At 59.3% G+C, this 20,893-nt stretch overlaps 2 protein-coding genes across 2 annotated transcripts in view; one reads left to right on the top strand and one right to left on the bottom strand.

Moving 5' to 3' along the window:
• Window positions 1-3,991: 3,991 nt before the first annotated feature.
• Window positions 3,992-20,893, bottom strand: part of RASSF4 (Ras association domain family member 4) — a 31,770-nt gene continuing 14,868 nt past the window's right edge. The window contains exons 4-11 of the mRNA XM_036265355.1: window positions 13,340-13,482; window positions 11,018-11,112; window positions 10,297-10,451; window positions 7,208-7,309; window positions 6,877-6,928; window positions 6,258-6,379; window positions 5,413-5,510; window positions 3,992-4,165 (exon numbers count right to left, since the gene is read on the bottom strand). Of these exons, the coding sequence (XP_036121248.1) occupies window positions 4,105-4,165; window positions 5,413-5,510; window positions 6,258-6,379; window positions 6,877-6,928; window positions 7,208-7,309; window positions 10,297-10,451; window positions 11,018-11,112; window positions 13,340-13,482 (828 nt within the window). The 3' untranslated portion in view covers window positions 3,992-4,104. The remainder of the gene's footprint in view (window positions 4,166-5,412; window positions 5,511-6,257; window positions 6,380-6,876; window positions 6,929-7,207; window positions 7,310-10,296; window positions 10,452-11,017; window positions 11,113-13,339; window positions 13,483-20,893) is intronic.
• DEPP1 (DEPP1 autophagy regulator) lies at window positions 15,791-16,417 on the top strand. Its single transcript, XM_036265356.1, has one exon. It carries the CDS (start codon window positions 15,791-15,793, stop codon window positions 16,415-16,417), a length of 627 nt encoding a protein of 208 aa, XP_036121249.1.

Raw genomic sequence — 20,893 nt, 5'->3', positions numbered from 1 at the left:
TTTTACAGATGAGAAAATGGAAGCAAGTAACTTGCCTCAGGCCACACATTCATCTGGCAGAGTCAGGGTTTGCTTTTAACCTTCACATGATAGCATCTCTCAAATGGGGCTCCACGTTATTTTTAAACAAATTCAGTTATTCAGAATGGGACACATATTCACAAAACACAAAGGTCAATGGGGAGAGAGTGGGAGGACAGAGCAGCAAAGAGGCTGTCACCACCTCCTCCTAACAGCACGCCTTTCAAGGAAGATGGGCTGAGACCAGACCCCTTAATGGCTAGGGCTTCTCTGGAAATGGTACCAGCAGTGTGTCCCTGAGCCCTGTGGTATTTGAAGGGCCCATTCGAAGAAGAAGAGGATTCTGGGCTGAGAAAAGTCCTGGCCAGACAGTTTCCTTTTACCATGGTCTTGTCCACTGCATGCACGTGAATGGAGAGGGGTGCACTGTCTCGGTGGGGAGCACTGTTGCCCTGGGCCTGCATTTGGAAACAACACAAGGGATGCTGGTCACAAGTGTGGCCCAAGTGCAATAACAAGAGTTGTCCATCTTCCATGAAAGCACCCTGAACAATGGTTCTGTCCAGCAAGCCTTAGGCTTTGCTTTCTGTTTCCTTTGAGTTCTTTGGGTTTGCAGAAAACCATCTTGGTTAGAAGTCCAGCCAGGAGGGAGCAGAGCCCCACCCTGCAAGCTGGGAGTTCAGAGCATGTCCACAGCGGTCTTTCTCCCAGAAGATCACAACTGTGGGGTCTAAATACAGCATTTGCATTGAGCTATTTTCACACTTGGAATGGGTTGGCTCTGACTGTGTCTCCTGCCTGATCATGGCCAAGGGACTGAGGGGCGAGGGGCTGCTGCCCAATAGGACACCTGCTAAGTACATCTTGTTCCTGCTCTGCAGCTGCAGGGCCTTTCTGTCCTGCCCGCACGGGGCACAGTGCACATTGCCAGGTCCTTCACAAGTCACCTGGTCAGACTGGACAGCCCTGTGGACCAGATGTTCCTGAGTGAACCACAGTTTTATTTCGAAAGTGGGAAGGTCTTTAATCCATTTTCTGGTAAACATCCCAAGCAGGTAGCATATGGTTGTCACCATGGGAAAACAAACTGTTTTTCTATGCCTTTCTATTTGATCTGGCCAAAACAGCCTGTTTTTCCCAGTCCTGTTGCTATTTTGCAATCATGTTGATTTCATCCTGTGTTTATTATTTCTCTGGCTCCTGAACCTTGGCCTGGGAAGACCGTCCCGTTTTAGGAGAAGACACACATTCTCACGAGGAGCTTCATTTGATCTTTGGATACATTTATTACCGGAGGTATTAGTCAGTGAGGGAGCATCTGAGAAATACTGTAAGGTCTGTGGAGAGAGGAGCATGAAGCTCTCACAAGCAGCAGGAAAATGGAGCCGGGGGTGTGTGTGGGGGGTCTGAAATTGTGTTATCACAGTGATCTGAATTAAGCAAATTTTCAAATTGCCTGTGAAGAATAAATATAGCGTTGATAAAAAGGCTTAAGCTCTCAGATGACTGTGGAAGAGTACATTTCCCCTTTCCTGTGCATTTTTCCTTTTCCTGTGCTAGTGATTTTTCTTAGCTGATATTCAGAAGTTAGTTTTGATAATGTTTATTTTTAAGTGACACTTACCTAGACAAGCATTAAGTTAAATAATTCTGTAAGAATTTCCATAAAAAAAACACCCTCAACTTCTTGGCGGTGGCCAGGGGGTTCTCTCACGGACTCATGAGGAGAGCATTCTGGGAGACCCAATCTGGGAGGCTGTGGCGCAGTACGGATTGTTGTGGCGCCTGATGCAAAATCAAAGGACCACCCTGGGTCACCAGGGTCTCATCTGCATCTGTCCCGCCATAAAAGATCCAACCTTGCCCAGCTGGTGTGCCTCAGTCGTCCTGTGCACTGAGAGGTCTGGGTTTGATTCCTGGTCAGGGCACATGTCCGGGTTGTGGCTCAGTCCCATCGATGTTTCTATCTCTCCCTTAAAAAAATCAATAAAAACATGTTTTAAAAAATCCAAACTTGTCTTTATCAGGGCCAGAAATAGGGCCAATATCCAGAGATTTTGTGCATTGGTTCAGTCCATGTCTGTCCCCATCTGCCTAGGCTAGCGTGGTGCGCTCTGACCGGCGCTCCTGGGGCCATGGCTGCTATGGATTAACCCCTGCTTCTCCCAAGGAAGAGACCCCTGAACATGAGGTGACCGAGGCTCTGTCTTTGTCCCCCCAGGGCCGAATAGAGGCCTTGCACAAGGAAGTCACTCAGTTACTGCTGAACAATAGATGGCAGTTGTCCCAGACTGAGGTTGTAAATGCGGGCTGGGGAGTCAAGTGACCTGGGAAGGAATGTCTGGTTTCTTTTCTGCCCTCTCCCCAACCTCGCCACCATCCCGCCTGAGCCCCAACTGGAAGAGTCCTGATGCTGAGAATCTGTGATTAGGGGTGACCCTACTGCTCACTGTCTAGGCCACCCTCAGAACCCCACCAATGACTCCTCCTCCTTCATGCCCTGTAGCCATCTGTCCTCAGGCCCCACACCAAGCCCCAGGACGGGCACGAAAATGAAGGAGTTGTGTCAGGGTCAAGAGCAGCGCTGGGCTCAGCTCTGGCTACTCTGCCGGCTTCAGCTATGCACTCTGTGGGGGAGTCTCCGAAAGTACGGCCGGGGTCAGGGTGGACGCGCATAAGCAACAAGAAAGCTGGTCTTGCCCTTCGTTCAGTAGCGCGCACCTTTATTGAGCACGTAGAAAACGGTGCTGCCACGAGAGAGCAGACAACAGGGACTGTGGGGGCCCCCCCGGGCACCTCTCTGCCGGCCTCTGTGACAGTGAAGCCAGGTGGGGAACATCCGGCCTGAAGTTCACCCTGAACACGGGTCCACGCAGCCCAGCTGCTCTCAGGCTCTGCTCTCTGTGGGCGTCGGGAGGAGCTGGACAGAGATCAGAGACGGCGTCTCACCTCTGTTTGGAAGCCCTGGTGGGCCTGCCACCCACCATCTGCAGTGGGAAAAGAGCTGGTCTTTAGCTTGCTGATAAACACCACGTGACTGATGTAAACTGCTGTATGGTTTTGCAGAGGATTTCCTATTCATTCCAGAAATCCTCCATCGGCCGACAAACTCAACGGTCAGTATCTGGCCCCAGGGCATTCAAAGCCCTTTCTCCTCAAACGGACACTTCTCATTGCACCTCTTTGAGGGGAAGTCCTGAGCAGGGGGCGGCAGCCCAGAGAGGGGCGGTGGAGGAAGGGACTGAGCACTGCCTTCTCGAGCTGCTGCCCGCAGCCCCTGGACCCCGGACTCTTTCCCAGATGGGGTGTCGCACCTCCAATGCCATGTGGGCCACCTCCTCCACGTGATCGAATTGGCATGTTGTCTGCAGTGAATTCCTTACAAGAATTCCCTGGGGTCTTGCTAAGGAAGTCTAGACTTAGTGCTGCAGAGAGAAGACGAGGTGCTTGTGGGCTTATTTCTGGGCTGGCCTCTTCTGAGCGCTGGGCTGCGTGAGGCCCGTGGAGCGACATCAGAGGTTTGGAGGCTGGGGACCAGGATCGCCACGGTGAAGTGCGGGCAGGGAGCAGGGCACACGCCATCCCTGCAGGCAGCCCATGTTTCCCAGCAGAGCTCCTGCGCAGCAGCACAGGGTGAAGACGCACAGGGACCTCGTGCTTCATGTGGACAGTGAGGACGGGGCTGCGGCCCTGCAGGGGCCCTGAGCCAGGCACCAGGCAAGCAGACAGCCATGTTCCGGGGGCTCGATCGGGTGCCGCTCTCCTGAGCAGGGGAGGCGTGGGTGAACGGGACTGGCCACGCCATCTGGCCATATAATGTGGCAGGTGCCAGCGTCAGGGCTGTTCGCCGCCCAGACCAGCTTCTCGTGCAGCTTCCATGGAAACCAGCAGGAACCCCCCCAGCAGGTTTCCGCGCCTCAGGCCCGTGTCTGGGTCCTGCGAGTACTCAGCGTGGAGATGAGAGCCGGGGGCATGGACTCATGGTAGACAGGTGGCAGCACGGGTGCTGGCCTCCCCGGGTGGTGGCCGTCAGGCAGGGCCCAGGCGCCGGCACTCCGGTGCACTGGCTGCTGGCGGCTCTGGCTACTGGGCCTCCACCAGCTGCTCCAGGCGCTGCAGCATCGTCAGGCGCAGGGCTTGGAACCTGGAGGAGACACAGCCAAGCGGACTCACTGACTGCAGGGGACAGGGGCGGGGGAGGGGAGCAGAGTGTGGGAACCACAGGTGCTCGCCCGGGAGACACAGGCTCCTGACTGGCTGCTTGGTGCCACCGGCTGTCTTCTGCCAGAGAGGGAAGAGCCAGGCCCAACCCCGTGGGACTGCTGGCTGCCAAGAGGCAGTCAGACAGGGCTGTGCACACTGCCCAGCTTCAACGGCGAGCGCAGCTGCTTCTATGCCAAAGACTGTCCAGTGTGGGCAGGAGCATGCTGGGGCAGACAGGGCACAGAGCCGGGATCCGGAGCCCTGGGTTCAAGCCTGGGCTGCCACTGGGGGCCTGTGTCTTCTCTGTGCACTGAATGGACTGACCAGGCGCCCCCCCCCCCCCAGGTCGTGTCCAGACCCCAAATCCTACGGCAGCCCTGCTGCCTTCACGGCAGACTTATCCTCCATGGGGTCTGTGCAGACTGCCTGCATGGAGCCCTGCACGGATGGAAGCCGGGGGGGGGGGGGGGGGGGGCCGGGGCATGGCTTTCCAAGAATCATTCAGCCAGAAGCCAGAATCCAAGACAGTCCTCAGTTCCAGGCCCTAACGTGAGCAGCCTCCCTCTGCCCTTTCCTAAGAGGGACTCTGACCCTGGCCCTGGCCGAGCACCTTGCATGTTCCATGCTTCCCCCTGCAGGGGGAGAGACACAGCCTCGGGACACGAACCTGGCTAACCTCACACTGCTGGGCCCTGATGTAACTTCCCCAGGAGCTGCCAGGTGACACCTGGTCACCTGTCCACAGCACTGGTCCCCGGCACCTGAAAACATCAGCTGATGTAGGGAGTTCCAACAACCACTCCTTTTCAGCAGGCTCATGTGCTAGCACGAGGCCCAGCCCCGGCCGCATGTGCACGGAGCAGGCGTGCTCCTCAGTGGCCCCTGCGGGGCAGGACCAGCAGAGCTCCCAGCGGGGTCCAGTGCCCATGCACACTCCTGCCTGAGTCCTGTTCAGTTTTCAGCAGCTCGTGCCTCTGTTGGTGAGGCGCTGAGGCTGGATGGGCGGTCTGGGCTGCAAGCTGCCCACCTGGGGCCAGAGGGCCGTGCTGGAAACGGGTCAACAGGCCTCCCCTAGCTGCGCGAGGGCGTGTCTGCAGGAGAGAGCCTTCCCGCCTTGGCCCTGGCTGCTCTCCCTGCAGGCTCTCCCTGAGGTCAGGACCCACAACTGGCCCTTTAAGTGCTGCTTACTTCATGGTCAGTTTGATTATTTCTCTTTGCTCCTCTTCTTTTAATTTTTCAATAAAACTGTCCAGCACCGGCATTTCAAACTTAATGTACTGAGCAACCTAGAAAATTCAAGAACATTTTATTGTGTTTTAAATAAGAAGCCAAAAACACGTTTCCTTTTCCTGTGGTATCCACAGTGTCCAGTTCAGCAGTGTCTTACTTCCTGCCCCTGCCCAGCCCCAGCACGGCTCTGTGTCCGGGTGGGGACAAAGGGGCCACTCCTTCCTCAGAGCCAACCCCTGTCCCCAGGGAAGACCAAGCTGAGCATTAGGAAAAGCATTAAACAGATCAGAGGCACACTGGGTGTTCTGGGGGAAGGTGGGGTGTGGGGGGACACCCCTGTTTCTAACAACGGGATGAGACTGTACTGGCTCTGGACACAGGGTCACCAGGCCTTCTCCCTGTGGCCCAAATCCCATAGGCGTTTTCTGGTCAGTTTGGAAATGTGCTCACTAGCTGAGCAGGTCTCAGGCTGTGACCAGACGCCCCACCACAGGCCTAGTGACGACACCCCGTGTGTCTCAGTGTGATGCCCACAAGCACTGTGAGGAAGGAAGAGGCTCTGCTGCCCGAGGGGAAGCACAGGCAGTGGTTCCCTAGAACCCAGCTTCTCTCTCCTCCAAGCCAGCCGGTGGAGGGTGGGGGCTGGCGGGCAAGGGCGGGCTGGCGCCCCCATCACGCCTTGCGTGGGGCCCTTCAGACAGCCACGTGGTCCCTGGAGACAAGGCCCGAGAGGGCTGTGGCCAGGTCACTTCGGAGCCCTGAGAGCCCCCAGGAGCAGCCCCCCGCGCCCCAGCCCTGCTCACGTCGTGGGGCACCTCCTCGGCCAAGTCGGCCTCCATCAGGAACAACCTGGCGATTTTCTCGCACGGCCCGTGCAGGACTCTGGAAACCAGCGGGTACTCGCAGTCCTTTAACTTCGTCCGCTCTGAGAAGAAAGGCGGTTTGCGAAATCCATTAGATCCCCTCTGTTCCAGGACAGTCGCACGGTAGAGACAGATGTCAGCGTTCCAGGGAACTTCTCCAGACCTGGCTGAGAAGGCTGCCCTGACGAGGTGTCGTCCGTTCAGCAGAGGCCCCGTTGGACAGGAACAGTCCCGGGGGGTGGGGGTGGGGTCACCATGCTGTGCGGACAGGTGTGCGGAGAGGGGCGCAGGCTCTGAAGCAGCACTTCCCGGGGGGGGGGGGGCGAGGGGCTCCAGCTCCAGCTCACAGACCCCATCCCCCGCCCAGCCCTCTCGGTTAAGTGCTGGGATGGCAGCCCCACGGTGTCGTGGAGGGATGGCAGGTGTGTCCCGGGTTGGGCTGGGACAGACATTCGAGGTGGAGGCACCGTGGGTCCCAAGGCCAGGTGGGCAAGTTGCCCTGGGCCTGCCACACAAGCCTCGAAGGCCCTCAGAGAAGGGACATGATGGTGAGACTTACCCCCAGACTCATGAACAATGTAGAGTGCGAACTCACTGGGGCCGTTTTCCACCTGCAGCAGCAGAGACAGAAGTCAGACCGTGGCTCTCCAAAACGAGAGACAGAAACATGTGGCATTAGCCACACAGCCGGGCCCCCCCCCGCCCCCCGTGAGAACCCACCTGCACCCCCCTCTGCTTCACATCCCAGGCTGTCCAGCTCACAGAGGAAACCTCGCCGCACCGTCCACCCGGGAGCCACAGGCGACTTCCCAGCCGTCCCCAACCCCTCCCACAACAAAAGCAGCTGGAAAGCCACCAGCACGCGGCCAAGGCCGCCCGGCCACACTCACCCGGAACTTGTTCAGCAGCAGGGTGAGCACCTGCGGGGCAGTCATGGTGCTGTTGACCCGCACGTTGGTCTTGGACCCATAGGCAGGCGTGAACACGGAGGTCTGTGCGGGGAGAGAGGGTTCAAGGCGGGGCCGGGGCCAGGGCTGACCTCACGCAGGGTCTGGGCACACTGTCAGCCAGAGGTGCTGAGGACAGTGGAGCAGCAGGTGACCGGCTCTGGGGACACAGGCGCCTGTTCTTTCACTCAGATCCACCTGCAAGCCAGGCCCGCATCTGGGCCCACTAAGGGAAGCTGCCACAGCTCACATCCCACTAAGGAAGAGGCCTGCAGAGCTACCAGGGCCAGCTCTCTGATCCCAGGAACCAGTGGGATGGAGGTGACAAGGGCTGGGGGGACCGCTCTGTCCCCCACTCTCTCTATTCATCAGTTCACCAGTGTTGGTTGACTCTGAGGCAGGAAGTTCTCAGATCTGAGCCCTCCATTCTCCCAGCAGCGCCTGGGCAGAGGCCCCCGGTTCACCCGCGTCCACTTCCCAACCTTTCCCCTTCCGGCTCGCCTCCCGGTCAGCTCTCCAGGCTGCCCAAAGGAACGGCCTTCAGAGAACCTTGCAACTCAAAGTGCCAGCGTCCACTGCAGGTCCCTGACGCAGAGCTACCTTGGAGGAGGAAGCCAGGCGGCGCTCCGTTTAGGGTATCGTTTGGAAAACGCTGCCCTGAAGGACAGTTCGAGGTCAGCATGTGGAGGCTCCTGGGCCTGCGCAATGCCCTGCGCCGCAGCTCCCTCCCCCGCCCCGCGCTCCGCCGGCTTCGCCACTGTCTCGGCCCAGTCCTTTCTGCCCGGAGACACCTCACGCGAGGCCCGGACACTGCTGAGGCTGCACGGGTCCTCAAGGGACAACGGCCAGGCAGCGACCCGACGAGGCACTTCACATATAATCTTTGATTTAATCCTCACAATAGCTCTTTGAAGTACCTGTCACTTGTCCCCTTTCCTTTGAGACATGGAAGCTTGGAAAGGTAGAGTCGCTTGTTGGAGTTGCCCGTCTAGAAAGCGGGGTCGCCCAAAGCCCATGCTTCACCCGGCGGCACTGGGCCCTGCGCGCCCTACTCCCCGGTGGGTGGGCTCCCCCTTGCTTTCCACAACCGAGGGCACATTCTCACATCCTTCTGTCTGGCCCCAGCTTAGCTTTGCTCGGGATGTGACTGGGACTCAGGGTGTGCGAGGGACTAGTCTGTATCCCCAGCTGGTCCCAGTACCAGAGCCAGAATCGCGCTGGACCTGCCTGCTCACAGTGAAGATACACAATGACTCTGGTCGCACAGAAAGCCAGACCAGACTTTCAGTTCCCAATAAGTATGGCATCAGTGGAGGAGACAGGCCCTTCATGGAGAAGAAAGGCCTTCAACAAGACAGTGCTGGGACTTCCTCTCAAGAGGACACCAGCCAGCTCCCGCGGGAGGGAAGGTCTCGCTGCCTCCCCTCTCTGAGCGCGTGCTTTCTCCGCTGAACACACTTGGAGCTGACAGGCCAGGGCAACGCGGGGGACGTGCACCGTTCCAGCCAGGCCGGAAACCAAGCCAACATTACTATGAATCAGAACAGCTCGGAAAATCAGGGAATGAGGTAATAGGGCACAGTTCTAAGAAACACCACCTGGAATAACAACTCCAGGAAGTTAATTCTAGGAATTAAAAAACAACAACATATTGCCATTGAGTCAAATGCTTCGTCATCTGACCTCTAGGAACACGGGTTCTGCTGGAGAGCAAGGTGAGAGAGAGGGCTCTGGATGTGCTTGTCCCTGGGGACCCCTGGCTCCCCAGGAGCTGTGAGTGCTCTGTCCGACGAGCCTGAGATACTCGTCAACGTCCTGCAAGGCAGGCGATTTGCCCGTGAGAATAGACCCACATTCTGCAGGCGGACTGTTCTAGCTCCCGGCTGGCGGCTGGAGAGCCCTTCTTGGCAGGGTGGCTCCACGGGGCACGGAAGGCTGTGGAGGGAGCCTGTGCTGCTCATTTCTGTTTGCGTCAAAGGCTACAGACGCTCTGACGTCTAAGGGTCCCTTAGAAGGATTTACTACAGGCAATGCTGTTGCTAACCATCCCGAACCTCTCTAAAGTCCAGTCCCAGCTCCCCCTTCACCCTTTCGGGAAAGTACTCTCAGTCCTGAGATTTCCTGACAGCAGAGATCCCGCTGCACAGCTGGCTGGGAGGGGTTGGGGGGGCTGGTAATAAAGCAGGGTCCTGTCCGCGTGCCTTGTTGGCTCCCTCATCCTCAAGTCCAGGGCTCGCTGAGTGGCCTGACTGGCCCCTGGCAGGCCGAGCCTGGGCTGCCAGAGGCCACCCTGCCCGCCCTGCCCTCCCAGTATCGCCGGTCCCGGAGGGCTGCTGCTTAGCCTGGGACCCTCTGGCCTGCTTCCCAGGGCTGCAGGCTGTGCCCTGTGACAGGACACTCCAGCCAGGGCCTCACTCAGACTGCCACTCCAGCCATTTGTAGTAACAACGTCTCCACTTACAGTTCAGCTTTTTATGGGATGATGTCGTCTGGGGAAGGAGACCTTTCCTGAGGTCGGTACAATCATTCTCGGACAGAAAGCTAAGAGCTAGGAACCAGGGGCCGTGCAGGTTCTCTGGGTGCAGAAACGTGTGCCCGGGCACAGCTCAGCCTCACGGGCGCACTCTGCCCAGCACGGGTGCCAGCCAGGTACATGATATCCCCAGGAAACGAGCTCCGGTGGAACCTCACAGAAAACTGTCTAACTGAAGACAGACCTGGTGTGGAACAAAGACAGGCTTGCCCAAAACTCACGCAACTTGTGGGAATGGTTAGACAGTGAGTAAAGAAAATACAGGCTTTGGGTCATGAACGGGAACATTATTTTGAGGTGACTCTGGGCTGGCCCTGAGCCCTGTTTCTGCACACGGGCATGGCCACCCCTGCACACAGGGAGGTGGCGAGGGCACTCTCTGGCACAGCTACCATGGGGCCTGGCCTGTAGAAGGCCTGACAGCTTTGCCTGTGCTTGGGGCTGGTTCCCTGTGGCCTCAGCTTCTGGGCCCACGGGAGAGGTGAGGCCGGGACCTCACCTTGTGGTTGTAAAAGTGCCCATTGATGGAGAACCGGTGTCGCCGGATCCTCTGGGTCTCGCCAGGTGTGCGGCACCTGGGCCTCCTCTGGATCACACAGGCTGCGTCGCTCTTGGTCCGCATCAGCTGTGGGGTCTCCTCGTCCTCCAGGGGCTCTGCAGTGAGAAAGGCCAGGGCAGCACGGGCAGAGTAGCAGCCACAGAACTGCTGTGCCCCAGCGGCCCTGCTGTGGGGCCAGGCTCCCTGAGGCCCGGTGGCTCTGGCTGAGCAGACACTGTGCGGGCGCTGCTCCTGCGGCAGAGGCCTGGGTGATGCCCGGCTCGCAGACAGGCTGGTGTCACCACATGACACTGCCATAGGCCTGTGGGCCGTGGGCTCCGGGCACCCAGGGCAGGTCTCGGCAGCTCAGCCCATGCTCTGAACAGGACCATGTCTGAGTGTGAGCGGGGGGCCTGACGAAGACAGACGGTGATGAATCCGAGAGCCCTCGGCTAACTTCCCCCTTTCTCTGTCACAGCACGGAGCAGGGGACTCGGGTCACTAAGGAGCTACGACACCTCTGCAAACCTCTGCTCCCTTTTCTGTGAGTGAGGATCCACGAGGGGCCTCGTGAAGCCCCCCTTGGCTGCTCCACAAAGCTGTGCGTCAGCGCTGGTGGCGGGCCAAGCCCCTCTCCTCCCCGGGCGGAGTGGCCGGGCTCCGGGCAGCGCGGCCTGCTCACCTGAGCTGTCTCGGGAACTCTCAGCCTTGTGCTCGGTGGGCTGAGTGCTGGGGTCCTGGGCCGTGGCCTTGCCGTCCTGCCCAAGTGGCTCCTTTCTGAAAAGACACAACCATAATGCGGGAGGAGCAAAGCAGCCAGGCCGCAGGGAACGGGCCAGCTGCCTCCGTGGACAGGACACAGGCGAGACGTGGGACAGGCTGAGCTGAGCTGGGCTTTCACACCCACACGCGATGCAGAGTGTGGAAAGGAGCACAGCGTCACCACCGTCTGCGGGAGAAAAGGGGAGTCTGCTCAGAGGACCCAGTGGCCTTCCTTTGCCACCCGGCATGGACACATGGACATGCAGTCTGCTGCCCGTGTCAAGTGGGCTCTGGAGTCCTTCAGGCCTGGAGGAGAGCTGGGCAGGGGCAACCTTCAGGGGGGCAGCCCGGGGCCTCTGGGCCGGGGAAGGGATAAACGCGATGGGAACTAGCCCTGCAGCATGAAGGGGGGGAGGGGGCAGACAGAGGAGCCGCCTCCACACCGAGAGGCTTGTGGATTCCTGCGTCTGTGACAGCTCCGTGACGGCTCCGTGACGCTCTCTGACAGCTCTATGATGCTCTGTGACGGCTCCGTGATGCTCTGTGACAGCTTGATGACGGCTCTGTGACGGCTCCGTGACTGCTCTGTGACGCTCTGTGACGGCTCTGTGACAGCTCTGTGACGGCTCTCTGATGGCTCTGTGATGGCTCTGTGACTGCTCCGTGACAGCTGACTTCTCTGTGACTGCTCTGTGACAGCTCTATGATGCTCTGTGACGGCTTCGTGATGCTCTGTGACAGCTTGGTGACAGCTCTGTGACGGCTCCGTGACTTCTCTGTGACTGCTCTGTGACGCTCTGTGATGCTCTTGCTACTGCTTTGTGACAGCTCTGTGATGCTCTGTGACAGCTCTGTGACGTTCTTGCTACTGCTTTGTGACAGTTCTGTGATGCTCTGTGACACTCTGTGATGCTCTGTGACAGCTCTGTGATGCTCTGTGATGCTCTGTAACAGCTCTGTGATGCTCTGTGATGCTCTGTGACGCTCTGTGACAGCTCTGTGATGCTCTGTGACAGGTGTGACGCTCTGTGACAACTGTGTGACGCTCTGTGATGCTCTGTGACTGCTCTGTGACTGCTCTGTGACAGCTCTGTGACGCTCTGTGATGCTCTGTGACTGCTCTGTGATGCTCTGTGACAGCTCTGTGATGCTCTGTGACGCTCTGTGACTGCTCTGTGACGCTCTGTGACTGCTCTGTGACTGCTCTGTGATGCTCTGTGACAGCTCTGTGATGCTCTGTGACAGCTCTGTGATGCTCTGTGACAGGTGTGACGCTCTGTGATGCTCCGTGACAGCTGTGTGACGCTCTGTGACGCTCTTGCTACAGCTCTGTGACAGCTGTGTGATGCTCTGTGATGCTCTGTGACAGCTCTGTGACGCTCTGTGATGCTCTGTGACAGGTGTGACGCTCTGTGATGCTCTGTGACAGGTGTGACGCTCTGTGATGCTCTGTGACAGCTGTGATGCTCTGTGACGCTCTGTGATGCTCTGTGACTGCTCTGTGACTGCTCTGTGACGCTCTGTGATGCTCTGTGACTGCTCTGTGACTGCTCTGTGACTGCTCTGTGACGCTCTGTGATGCTCTGTGATGCTTCACCCCTGGGGAGTGTGCAACAAGTCGCACCTGCCCCCTCTGTGAACGCTCATCTTAATGAACGTTGTGCTTTACGTCTGTGTTGCCCACAGTTTGCTATGGTGACTAGGGACGCCCGAGGGTGCCCTGGGGTGTCAGCTAAGCGTCCTCAGAGTAGCAACTATATTTAATATTTGAAGGGGGAAGATGATGATGTTCAACTTTGATAAATTTAGAAGCATAAATTCTGATATTAAAGTAAAAGCAGAGCAGTCGGAGGCCAGATCTGAATTTTTAAGGTAGAACCGGAGATGCTGAGGAGTGTTCGTCTAGCAGAGGGACCCCCACCTTCAGCCCTCTCTCCTACAGACAAGATGGTTCACGTGAATGTTCCAGAGACAAGTGGAGGGGATTGGAACCCGGAACATTCTCCAGGAGGGAAGTGACTTGTCTGCCACCTAGAGAGACAACCCTGGGGTGGCTGCCCGTGGGCAGGCGAGGCCGGAGGCTGAGGCAGTCATGAGGTGACGGTGAGACTGGGCTTCTGTGCCCCATACAGGAGCAGGGCTTCTGCCCTGAGGCTGAGGGTCCCTCACCAACCCCCAAACGGGAAGCTCGGGTTGAGCAGATGTCATGGAAGCCACCTGGCCACCCCAGCCCAGCACTCACAGGTGGCAGCTGGGTTGTCCCGGCGTCCAGGCGGCCGAGGAGAGGTGTGCTGGCTCCCTGTCGTCCTGTATCTGGAGCCGGATGGGCCGCCTCAGCCCCCAGGTGATGTTGAGGAGCCCCTCGATGATCAGAGCCCCTTCTTCCTGTGGGGACCTACACAGGTCAGCGTCTCCCCCCGAGCAGCCGCCCTCAGAAGTCACTGCCCATCCTCCCTGAGTCCCCAGGACCCTGCCCTTTGGACATGGGACTCTCTGGACATTCAAACCCCCAAACACCACGCCCCCCTCTTTAGGGTCCCCCTTGGGGAAAAACCATTGAAATTCTGCATGCGCCAAGGCCCAAGGCCACAGGCCCAACCAGATGAAGCCCGAAGCATGTCCTTCCACCACTTGGCCCACACATGGCCAGGGGCATGGCTGAGGACAGAGTGGCTGAGTCAGGTGCCCCACCGCCACCCAGCCGCTGTCTGCAGGCATGTCCACACCGCGGCAAGGAAACAGTCTAGGGAAGCATGGCTGTGCCAACATCAGTGCAGTGCAGGGCGCCTCTCCACCCATAACCGTGCCCGGTCAGGTTCCCCTGGTCACCAGGTCTGCTGGGAACATGCTTTGGGTGCTGGACTCCATGCCCACTGGAGCCTCCCCTCCCCCTCAGACTTCCAAGTGGCTTCCTTTCTCACTACCTGAGACACGGCCAGCCCACATCACCCTGCACGGCACGCACACTCACGACATCCCCGCCAGCTGCCCGGGACTCCACGCCCAGTGGCTGTCGGCGTCCAAGCTCAGGCCAGGACTGCGGCACCCTGGCTGAAGCCCTGCGTGTCCCTCCACCCCCCTCACAGGGAGAAGCAGTGTCCACACCAAGGTCATAACTTCCTCCCACGTGGCCAGTCGCGCGGGTCCCTGGGTCCCCTGAGCATGCCTGCACACTTCTTTCCCAGGGGCTTCGCCACGCTGCCCGTCTGCTGGGACCGCACAGGCCCCTACGCGGTGTCCCTGCAGAGAAGACACTCCTGGCCGCTCTGCCACAGAGCCAACTGCACTACCCTTTGCAGCTGCTGTCAGTACCCGAAGTGACAGACCCACCCACTGGGCACGTGACTGTCTCCCTCCCAGAAGGAAAGCTCTAGAACTGTCCCTCTGCCACTGTTGTGCTCTCTGTGCCTGGAGCAGTCACTGATGCACAAGAGCACCGGTCGTCAAACACCTGGGGACAAGGACACAAGCTAGTTCTCATTTGAAAACATTGCATCTGGGGAGCAGCAACACCAGGACCCTGCACGCTGCCCTTGGTCCCAGACCAAGGTGGGCACGGCTGGCCTGCGCCGCCCCAGGCTAAGCCCTACACCGCCACGACTGGCCAGGCCTCCTCACAGGCACAGGCTCCGGGCTCGGCCACACCAGCCCTGAGCTGGGGTGTCCCAGGTTGCAGGGTGCTGGGTAATGCATGGTGGGGAGCGCTTCTAGGTGGTGGTGGCAGCCCCTCCCTGTGCCTCTCCCAGCCGCCCCGGCTCAGGTGACCAGGACCTGTGCCCACCCCTCCCCTGCCCTGCAGAGTAAACATCCCCAGAGCCTCCCACAGGCACAAGCAGCTCCAGGCTGGCAGCTGCGCCAGGCCCCGCCCACCAAGCTGTTTTCCTCGGAGGCCTCCCTGAAGGCTGCTATTTGGGCCCTCGTGACAGTAAGTGATGACTAGTGGAAAGGTATAAAAGCTGCGGTGGGGCCGCAAGGGCTGCCAGACAGCTCAGGGAGGATTCTGCTCTGGACCGCGGCACAGGGACGGAGGCCGTGCGGTGTCCTCCCCGGGGATCGGACACGGCTGCTGGAGCCCCCGCTGCCCCGAGCCCCGGGAGCTTCCTGTGGGCTGTCCCTGCTCATCCGGCCTCCCTGCTACCCCAGGTGCCTTCGGCTACAGGTGAGAGAGCACCTGCCCTCCGGTTCCAAGTCACACAGAACGGCCGTGTCTTCCAGGCGGTCCTCAGCCTGGGGCCTGCAGGCGTCCGTGTGGCCAGAGGCCGGGGTGCAGGTGGGGGCCATGGCTGGAGGGCTCTGTATCACGGGGTGTCATTCACGGGCTTCTCACGAGGCGCCTGGGAAGCAGGTACTGACAGCCCCTTTGCGGATGAGTAAGCCGAGGCTCGGAGACGTGACACTGCCAGAGGTCCCAGGTCAGGACAGCGTCTGGTTTTGAACCCAGGTTTCCTCTGACTCCACCGTTGGGCTGGGCTCTTCTATGCACTTGAGTGCAGGCTTTTAGGGTTAGTGGAAAGGAGGGGCCGAGGCGTCTGAGCCTAGTCTGGGGTCTGTGGACTTCAAACTGTCCTCGGGCGCATGACTCACACAGGCAGCCTCAGCTGGGGCAGGGCAGAGGGACAGGAGGGGTGGCGTGGCAGACCTCACCCCTGGTTCTGTCAACCAGCAGGTCGCTGCTTCCCCGTGGTCGGCAGCCATGAGGTCCCGGCTTCTGCTCTCTGTGGCCCGTCTGCCCACAATCTGGGAGAGCTGGGAGGAGATGCTGCCTGGGGGGCCCAGGCAGGAACCCCCCGCTTCCTCCAGCACGGATGACTACATGAGGTCCATCTGTCAGCTGGTGCAGCCCACCTCAGTGTTGGACGAGGCCGCAGCCCGGGACCGACCCAGCAGACCCCGCCGGTCAGCACGGGCCTGCGCAAAGAGCTGCCCCACCCGGTCCCTACAGGACGTCACCACTCACTTCAGCAGCCAGCAGCCCCCGCCGCCTGGGACCAGCGCTGATGACCCCCTGGACTGGCTCTTCGGGCAGTCCCAGGAAAAGCAGCCAAGATGCAGGGGCCTGCCAAGGAGGACCGGCCCCTCTGCAGACCGCTGGGGTCTTCACAGACAGATGGAGAGCAGCACGGCCCAGGGGGGCCCCAAAGGGAAGCTCTGTGACGCCCGGACACCAGGGCACTGTCTGGTGAGACCGTTAAGGGACCGGCACCAGAGCTCCTGGGCTTCCTGGAGACCCACCCAGGCCGCAGCCTCCCCGCCAAGCTCCCGCCCCAGCAGTGTTCTCAGAACTTTGTATTTGCACCTCCCGGTGATCCATGAACTCTGACCCCTCCCCGATAAAGGCTTCTGTACAGAGCAAGCTGGTCTGCGTCTCCTGAGGTGGGCACTGCCTGGCAGGCCTCTGGGAGGGAAATGAGATTCTGCAGGGGCTGCTGGCTCTGACAGTCCGTGGTGAGACCCTACTCTGAACAGTGAGAACAGCTGATCTCACGTAATGTCCTGTGGCTGGTCCCACCTGCATTGCTGCTGACTGCTGACCACCTTGGACAAGTTACTGAATCTCTGTTCTCAGCTTCCTCAGTTCTCGTGGGTAAACTGGGGATAATCAATGGGGCCTAGGCTGCTCTGAGGTGCACATGGCATGAAACTCACACATATCGTGGGGCACGTTGCCAGCCCATGCACACAGTAGCTGCTGCCCACGTGAGAAACGAGGTTGGGAGTGAGGAGAAATGAGGTCTCAGACTCCAGGGGTTTCAGAGCGAGGCCCTGGGTGCTCCCAAGTCAGCCCTTTGGCCTCCACTCTGAGCCCAGGTGCCATGAGGCCCAAGAGAAAACAAGGGGTCTCAGAAAATGCTCCCACTATTTCAGGGGGACCTGTCATGGCGGCATGGGGGAGGGTACCTCAATGGCTCCAGCTTACAAGTCCTGTCGTATTATCAGGAGAGTTTATCCCCAGGCTAAGGGCTAAGACAGGACCTGCACCAGCTCAGCCTGCAGGGTGCCAAGTGACTGCACCAGGTAATCCTGTCCCACACATCTCTACCCCTACCTGCCTCCCCGCAGGGGACCTCAGCTGTGGGTGTGAAGTGCAGGGTGTTGTCTAGATACCTGTTCTCAGACAAGTCCAGGGCTCTAGGCCTCACTCCACGTATCCTCAGGCCCAGGTTAGCTTGGGCCAGCCCTGGGGCCCCCAGAGACTGGCAGAACCCCATTTCCTCGAGGCGCCAGGCAAGCAAAGCGGTGAGGGTGAAGATGAGGGAAGAGGGAGGATCTCCTCCTCCGAGAGGCAGGTGAAGCAGCAGAGACTCAAGAGAATCAGGCCTGAGAGCCGGTCACCCTGCCTCGGGCTGGGCCAGAGCCGGCTGACTCTGGCCAGGGGGAAGGGAGCCGACAAGATGAGCTGGTGTTGGGGCTGCAGCCGCGCCCACAGCCTGCTTCAGCTCCCCACCTCCTTGCTCTGTGCACTATCAGACTTGTCTTCCTTCCTTCCTTCCTTCCTTCCTTCCTTCCTTCCTTCCTTCCTTCCTTCCTTATTTCTTATTTTCTTTTGTAAAGCTATTTTTAAATTGCTTTGGACTTTTAAAACATTATCTGTTTTCTTTTATGTGTTTTGTGGGGCCGTAGAATGTAAACCATACATTTAACAGAGAAAGTTTCAGCCTGGCGACGTGGCTCAGTGGACTGTGTCATCCTACAGACTGAGAGGTCCCGGTTCGATTCCTGGTCAGGGCACAGACCCGGGTTTCGGGCTTGATCCCTGGCGGGGGGTGTGCAGGAGGCAGCTGATCGATGTTTCTCTCTCACGTTGATGTTTCCCTCTCTCTCTCCCTTCCTCTCTCTCTAAAAAGTCTATGAAAATATATTAAGAGAAAAAGTTTCAGACACGCAGTTTCTCAGTTTCCTTATCTTTTACACGGGGACCGACACCTGCCCTTCGTGCCTCCCCGGAGCTGCAGAAACTGGAGTAACCCACTTGGATGCAGTTGTAAGCCCTGTGCACCAGCATCTGCACGTCACACCTGCCGCTTCTCTGGTCAGCTCGAGCTGGTGTGTCCCTGACTTCTCCAGCACAAATGCTTCAGCCAGAGCATCCTTGGGAGATTGTGGGGACAGCGGGCCTACTGAGAGGGTGCCCGGCAGGTGCCTGGATGGTGGGCACTGGGCTCAGCCGCCCTGCAGCCCCTTCAGTGACGCAGAACGAGAGGCGGGCAGAGGTAGGGATCTAGGGTGACCTGGCTGATTCCCTCCAAGTTCAGGAACGACACTGCTGCGTATGGTGTCAGACAGGGTGAGGAGACCCTGGGGTGCTGGTCTCTCTGCTTATATCTCTCAATGTGAAAGAAATTAATAGTACCTTCCAAAGGTGGGGGAGAAAAGAATGAAGGGCTGGGGAAAGGGCTCAGGCATGCCAGTGCCCCAAGCTCCTGAAGGACAGCCTCAGGGAAACTCCCGGGGGGGCGTCTAGAGCAGTCTCGCTCTCCGCCCACCCCTGCTGGAGTAGGGGAGGACTCTGTGTCCTACCTGGCGGGGGCAGGCGGGGAAGACTCGAGGCTCCCAGAGCGCGTGTCCCTGGCCGGGCACTCACCCGAGGCCAGTGGTCTGCAGAGCGCATCGGTGCCTTTCTCAGGCTGAGCAGGAGGCTTGGCGGGGAGGGTGAGGACTGGGTGCAGTGCCTGGTCAGGGCCACCAGGGAGAGCGTGGAGCCCAGGAGAGCTGAGCGCGAGGTCGGCTGGGAGGCCAGTTCTTGGAGGGGCCACACACGCATGCACCAGGACGTGAGTCATTAGTGACAAGTTTCCCCACAAGTGGTCCATTTTTCTCCTGTGACGCCAACTAGCCTGGTTAAAACGCTTTGCTATCTTTAAAGGGCAGATTGCTCCTCGTCGCTCCTGCTCGTCCTTGTAATACAAGCAACATCGTCCCAAAGGCAAGGTTCACAATAGCGGAAGCTGGTGCTCTGGCCCCCTCAGCTCTCAGGAACAGGAGCCTCAGTGACAGCCCTGGCCCCTGACCACGACACACTCATCTCCCCAAGTTCTACGGGCCCCGGCGAGACAGTGGGGGAGCGGGTGCCCCCAGACCAGCAGCCAGGCTGCAGTTGCTCCAGGGGAGGCCCAGGGACTGCTCGGCGGCCCGAGGGCCCTTGGAGGGGTGGCCCTGCGTGATGCTGTGCTCGACCTCTGCGCCCAGGCAGGAAGCTGCGCCAGCTCCTCCCACAGCTGCAGTCCCCTTGCTGGAAAGACCTACACTGGGGGCCGCAGTCCCTTTGTCTGGTGAATGGTGGCACCTATGGTGCAAAGTTCTCAAAAAGTAAGGCAGAGGCAAAGTGTCTGGGGCCATCTGCCCTGCCCTCGGGGACTACAGTGTCCAGGGAGTGGCAGCCCTGTGGCAGTGCCTGCAGCCACGGGCTCCCCAAGGCCCCGGAGGCCCCGGCCTGCATTCTGAGGGGGCCCCCGGGGCCTCGGTGTCCCAGAACCAGTCATGCGCTCAGTGCCAGGCCTCCCATGCCGCAGTGCAAGTTTCGGTGGCTGTCCCCTCCCAAAGACACACACTCCTGGGCAGGCTCCCCTGCTGCTAAGACAGCAGGAGGTCCCTGAAAGGTACTTCTGACTCCAGGGAGATCAAGTCAGACCCTCACACGCTTGGTAGGGTTGGGAACATGAAAATTCCTTCTGGGGGGTTTAACTTCCTGCCCTGGGGGCTGTCAGGAACACCTGTGGCCACTGTGTGTCTCCCACATCTCCATGGGGACTGTCCCATCATGCACAAGCACAGGGCACAGGCTTCCCAGTCCTGCTCCTACAGAGGGGTTTGTTGTGGGAACTCCAAGTGCCAACACCAAGCTCTCAGGCCAGCGGGTGCCAAAGGTGGCCTTCCTCAGGAGGCCCCGTTCGAACAGACGGGGGTGACGAGCTTCTCACTCAGCAGGCCCGGGGGAAGCGAGGGGATCGGAACTGCAGCCCTAACAAGTTCCCAGGTGATGTTGAAGCTGCAGGTGTGGGAATCACAGGTGAAGAGCCACCGTGATCTGAGATCAATCCCTGAATGGGCCCAGAGCTGAGGAACAAGGCCCAGCCAGAGACCGCGCCCATGCCACCGTAAAGGAACCTCAGTGGCCCAACCCTCACTTCACAGCACAGGGAGAAACCGCCCAGCACCTGGAGCTCAGGATCCTGCTGGCTAGTCACCCAGTGCCTGTGCCCAGGACCACGCTGTGCCTGGCCCTCGGGGATGCAGAACCAGGCGGGCAGTAGGGCCAGGCTCTGGGGGCCTCCACTAAAGTGAGAAAAGAGAGTGAAGCTGGTGATGACGAGGCAGTGGGATCAGAGCCCTGCTGTAGCAGTAAGGGGCTGGGTCAGTGGGGCGAGTGACAGGTGTTCCACTGGCCACTCCGCAGAGGGAACAGCCCTCGTCAGGCAAGGTGGGCAAGTTGTCAGGGGCGGCCCAGGCCCCAGGAGGGCGGGCAGGTCAAGGTGAGGCAGAGCGTGAGCTGTAGGCCGCCAGGCAGCCCAGCGCTGCCTGGGCCAGGAGCCAGCAGCTCCCTCCTGTCCAGGCTCCTGAGCCGTGTGACAGTGGCTTGGCTTGGCTGGCTGGTATCTCGGGTGGCCGAGCAATGCAGTCTGGCAGGTGGGTTTCAGTGGACCCTCCTTCATGCCACTGACAGATGACCCCTGGCTTACCCTCTGGTCTGGGAACTGCAGAAGGATGTGGCTGTTTGAATAGCCAAAGAGAATGAAGATCAATGAGCAGTGGCCTCCACCTGGACAGATGGCTGTGGGTTGATGGGAGCTTGAACCCC

Source organism: Molossus molossus, unplaced genomic scaffold (genome assembly GCF_014108415.1).
Source record: "Molossus molossus isolate mMolMol1 unplaced genomic scaffold, mMolMol1.p scaffold_m16_p_17, whole genome shotgun sequence".
NCBI lineage: Eukaryota > Metazoa > Chordata > Mammalia > Chiroptera > Molossidae > Molossus > Molossus molossus.
Note: the sequence above shows the minus strand (reverse complement) of the source record. Positions and strands in the feature narration are given on the sequence as shown.

Excerpts from the sequence above, each read along its gene's own strand:
- DEPP1 (XM_036265356.1), top strand. The coding sequence starts at position 15,791 with ATGAGGTCCCGGCTTCTGCTCTCTGTGGCCCGTCTGCCCACAATCTGG.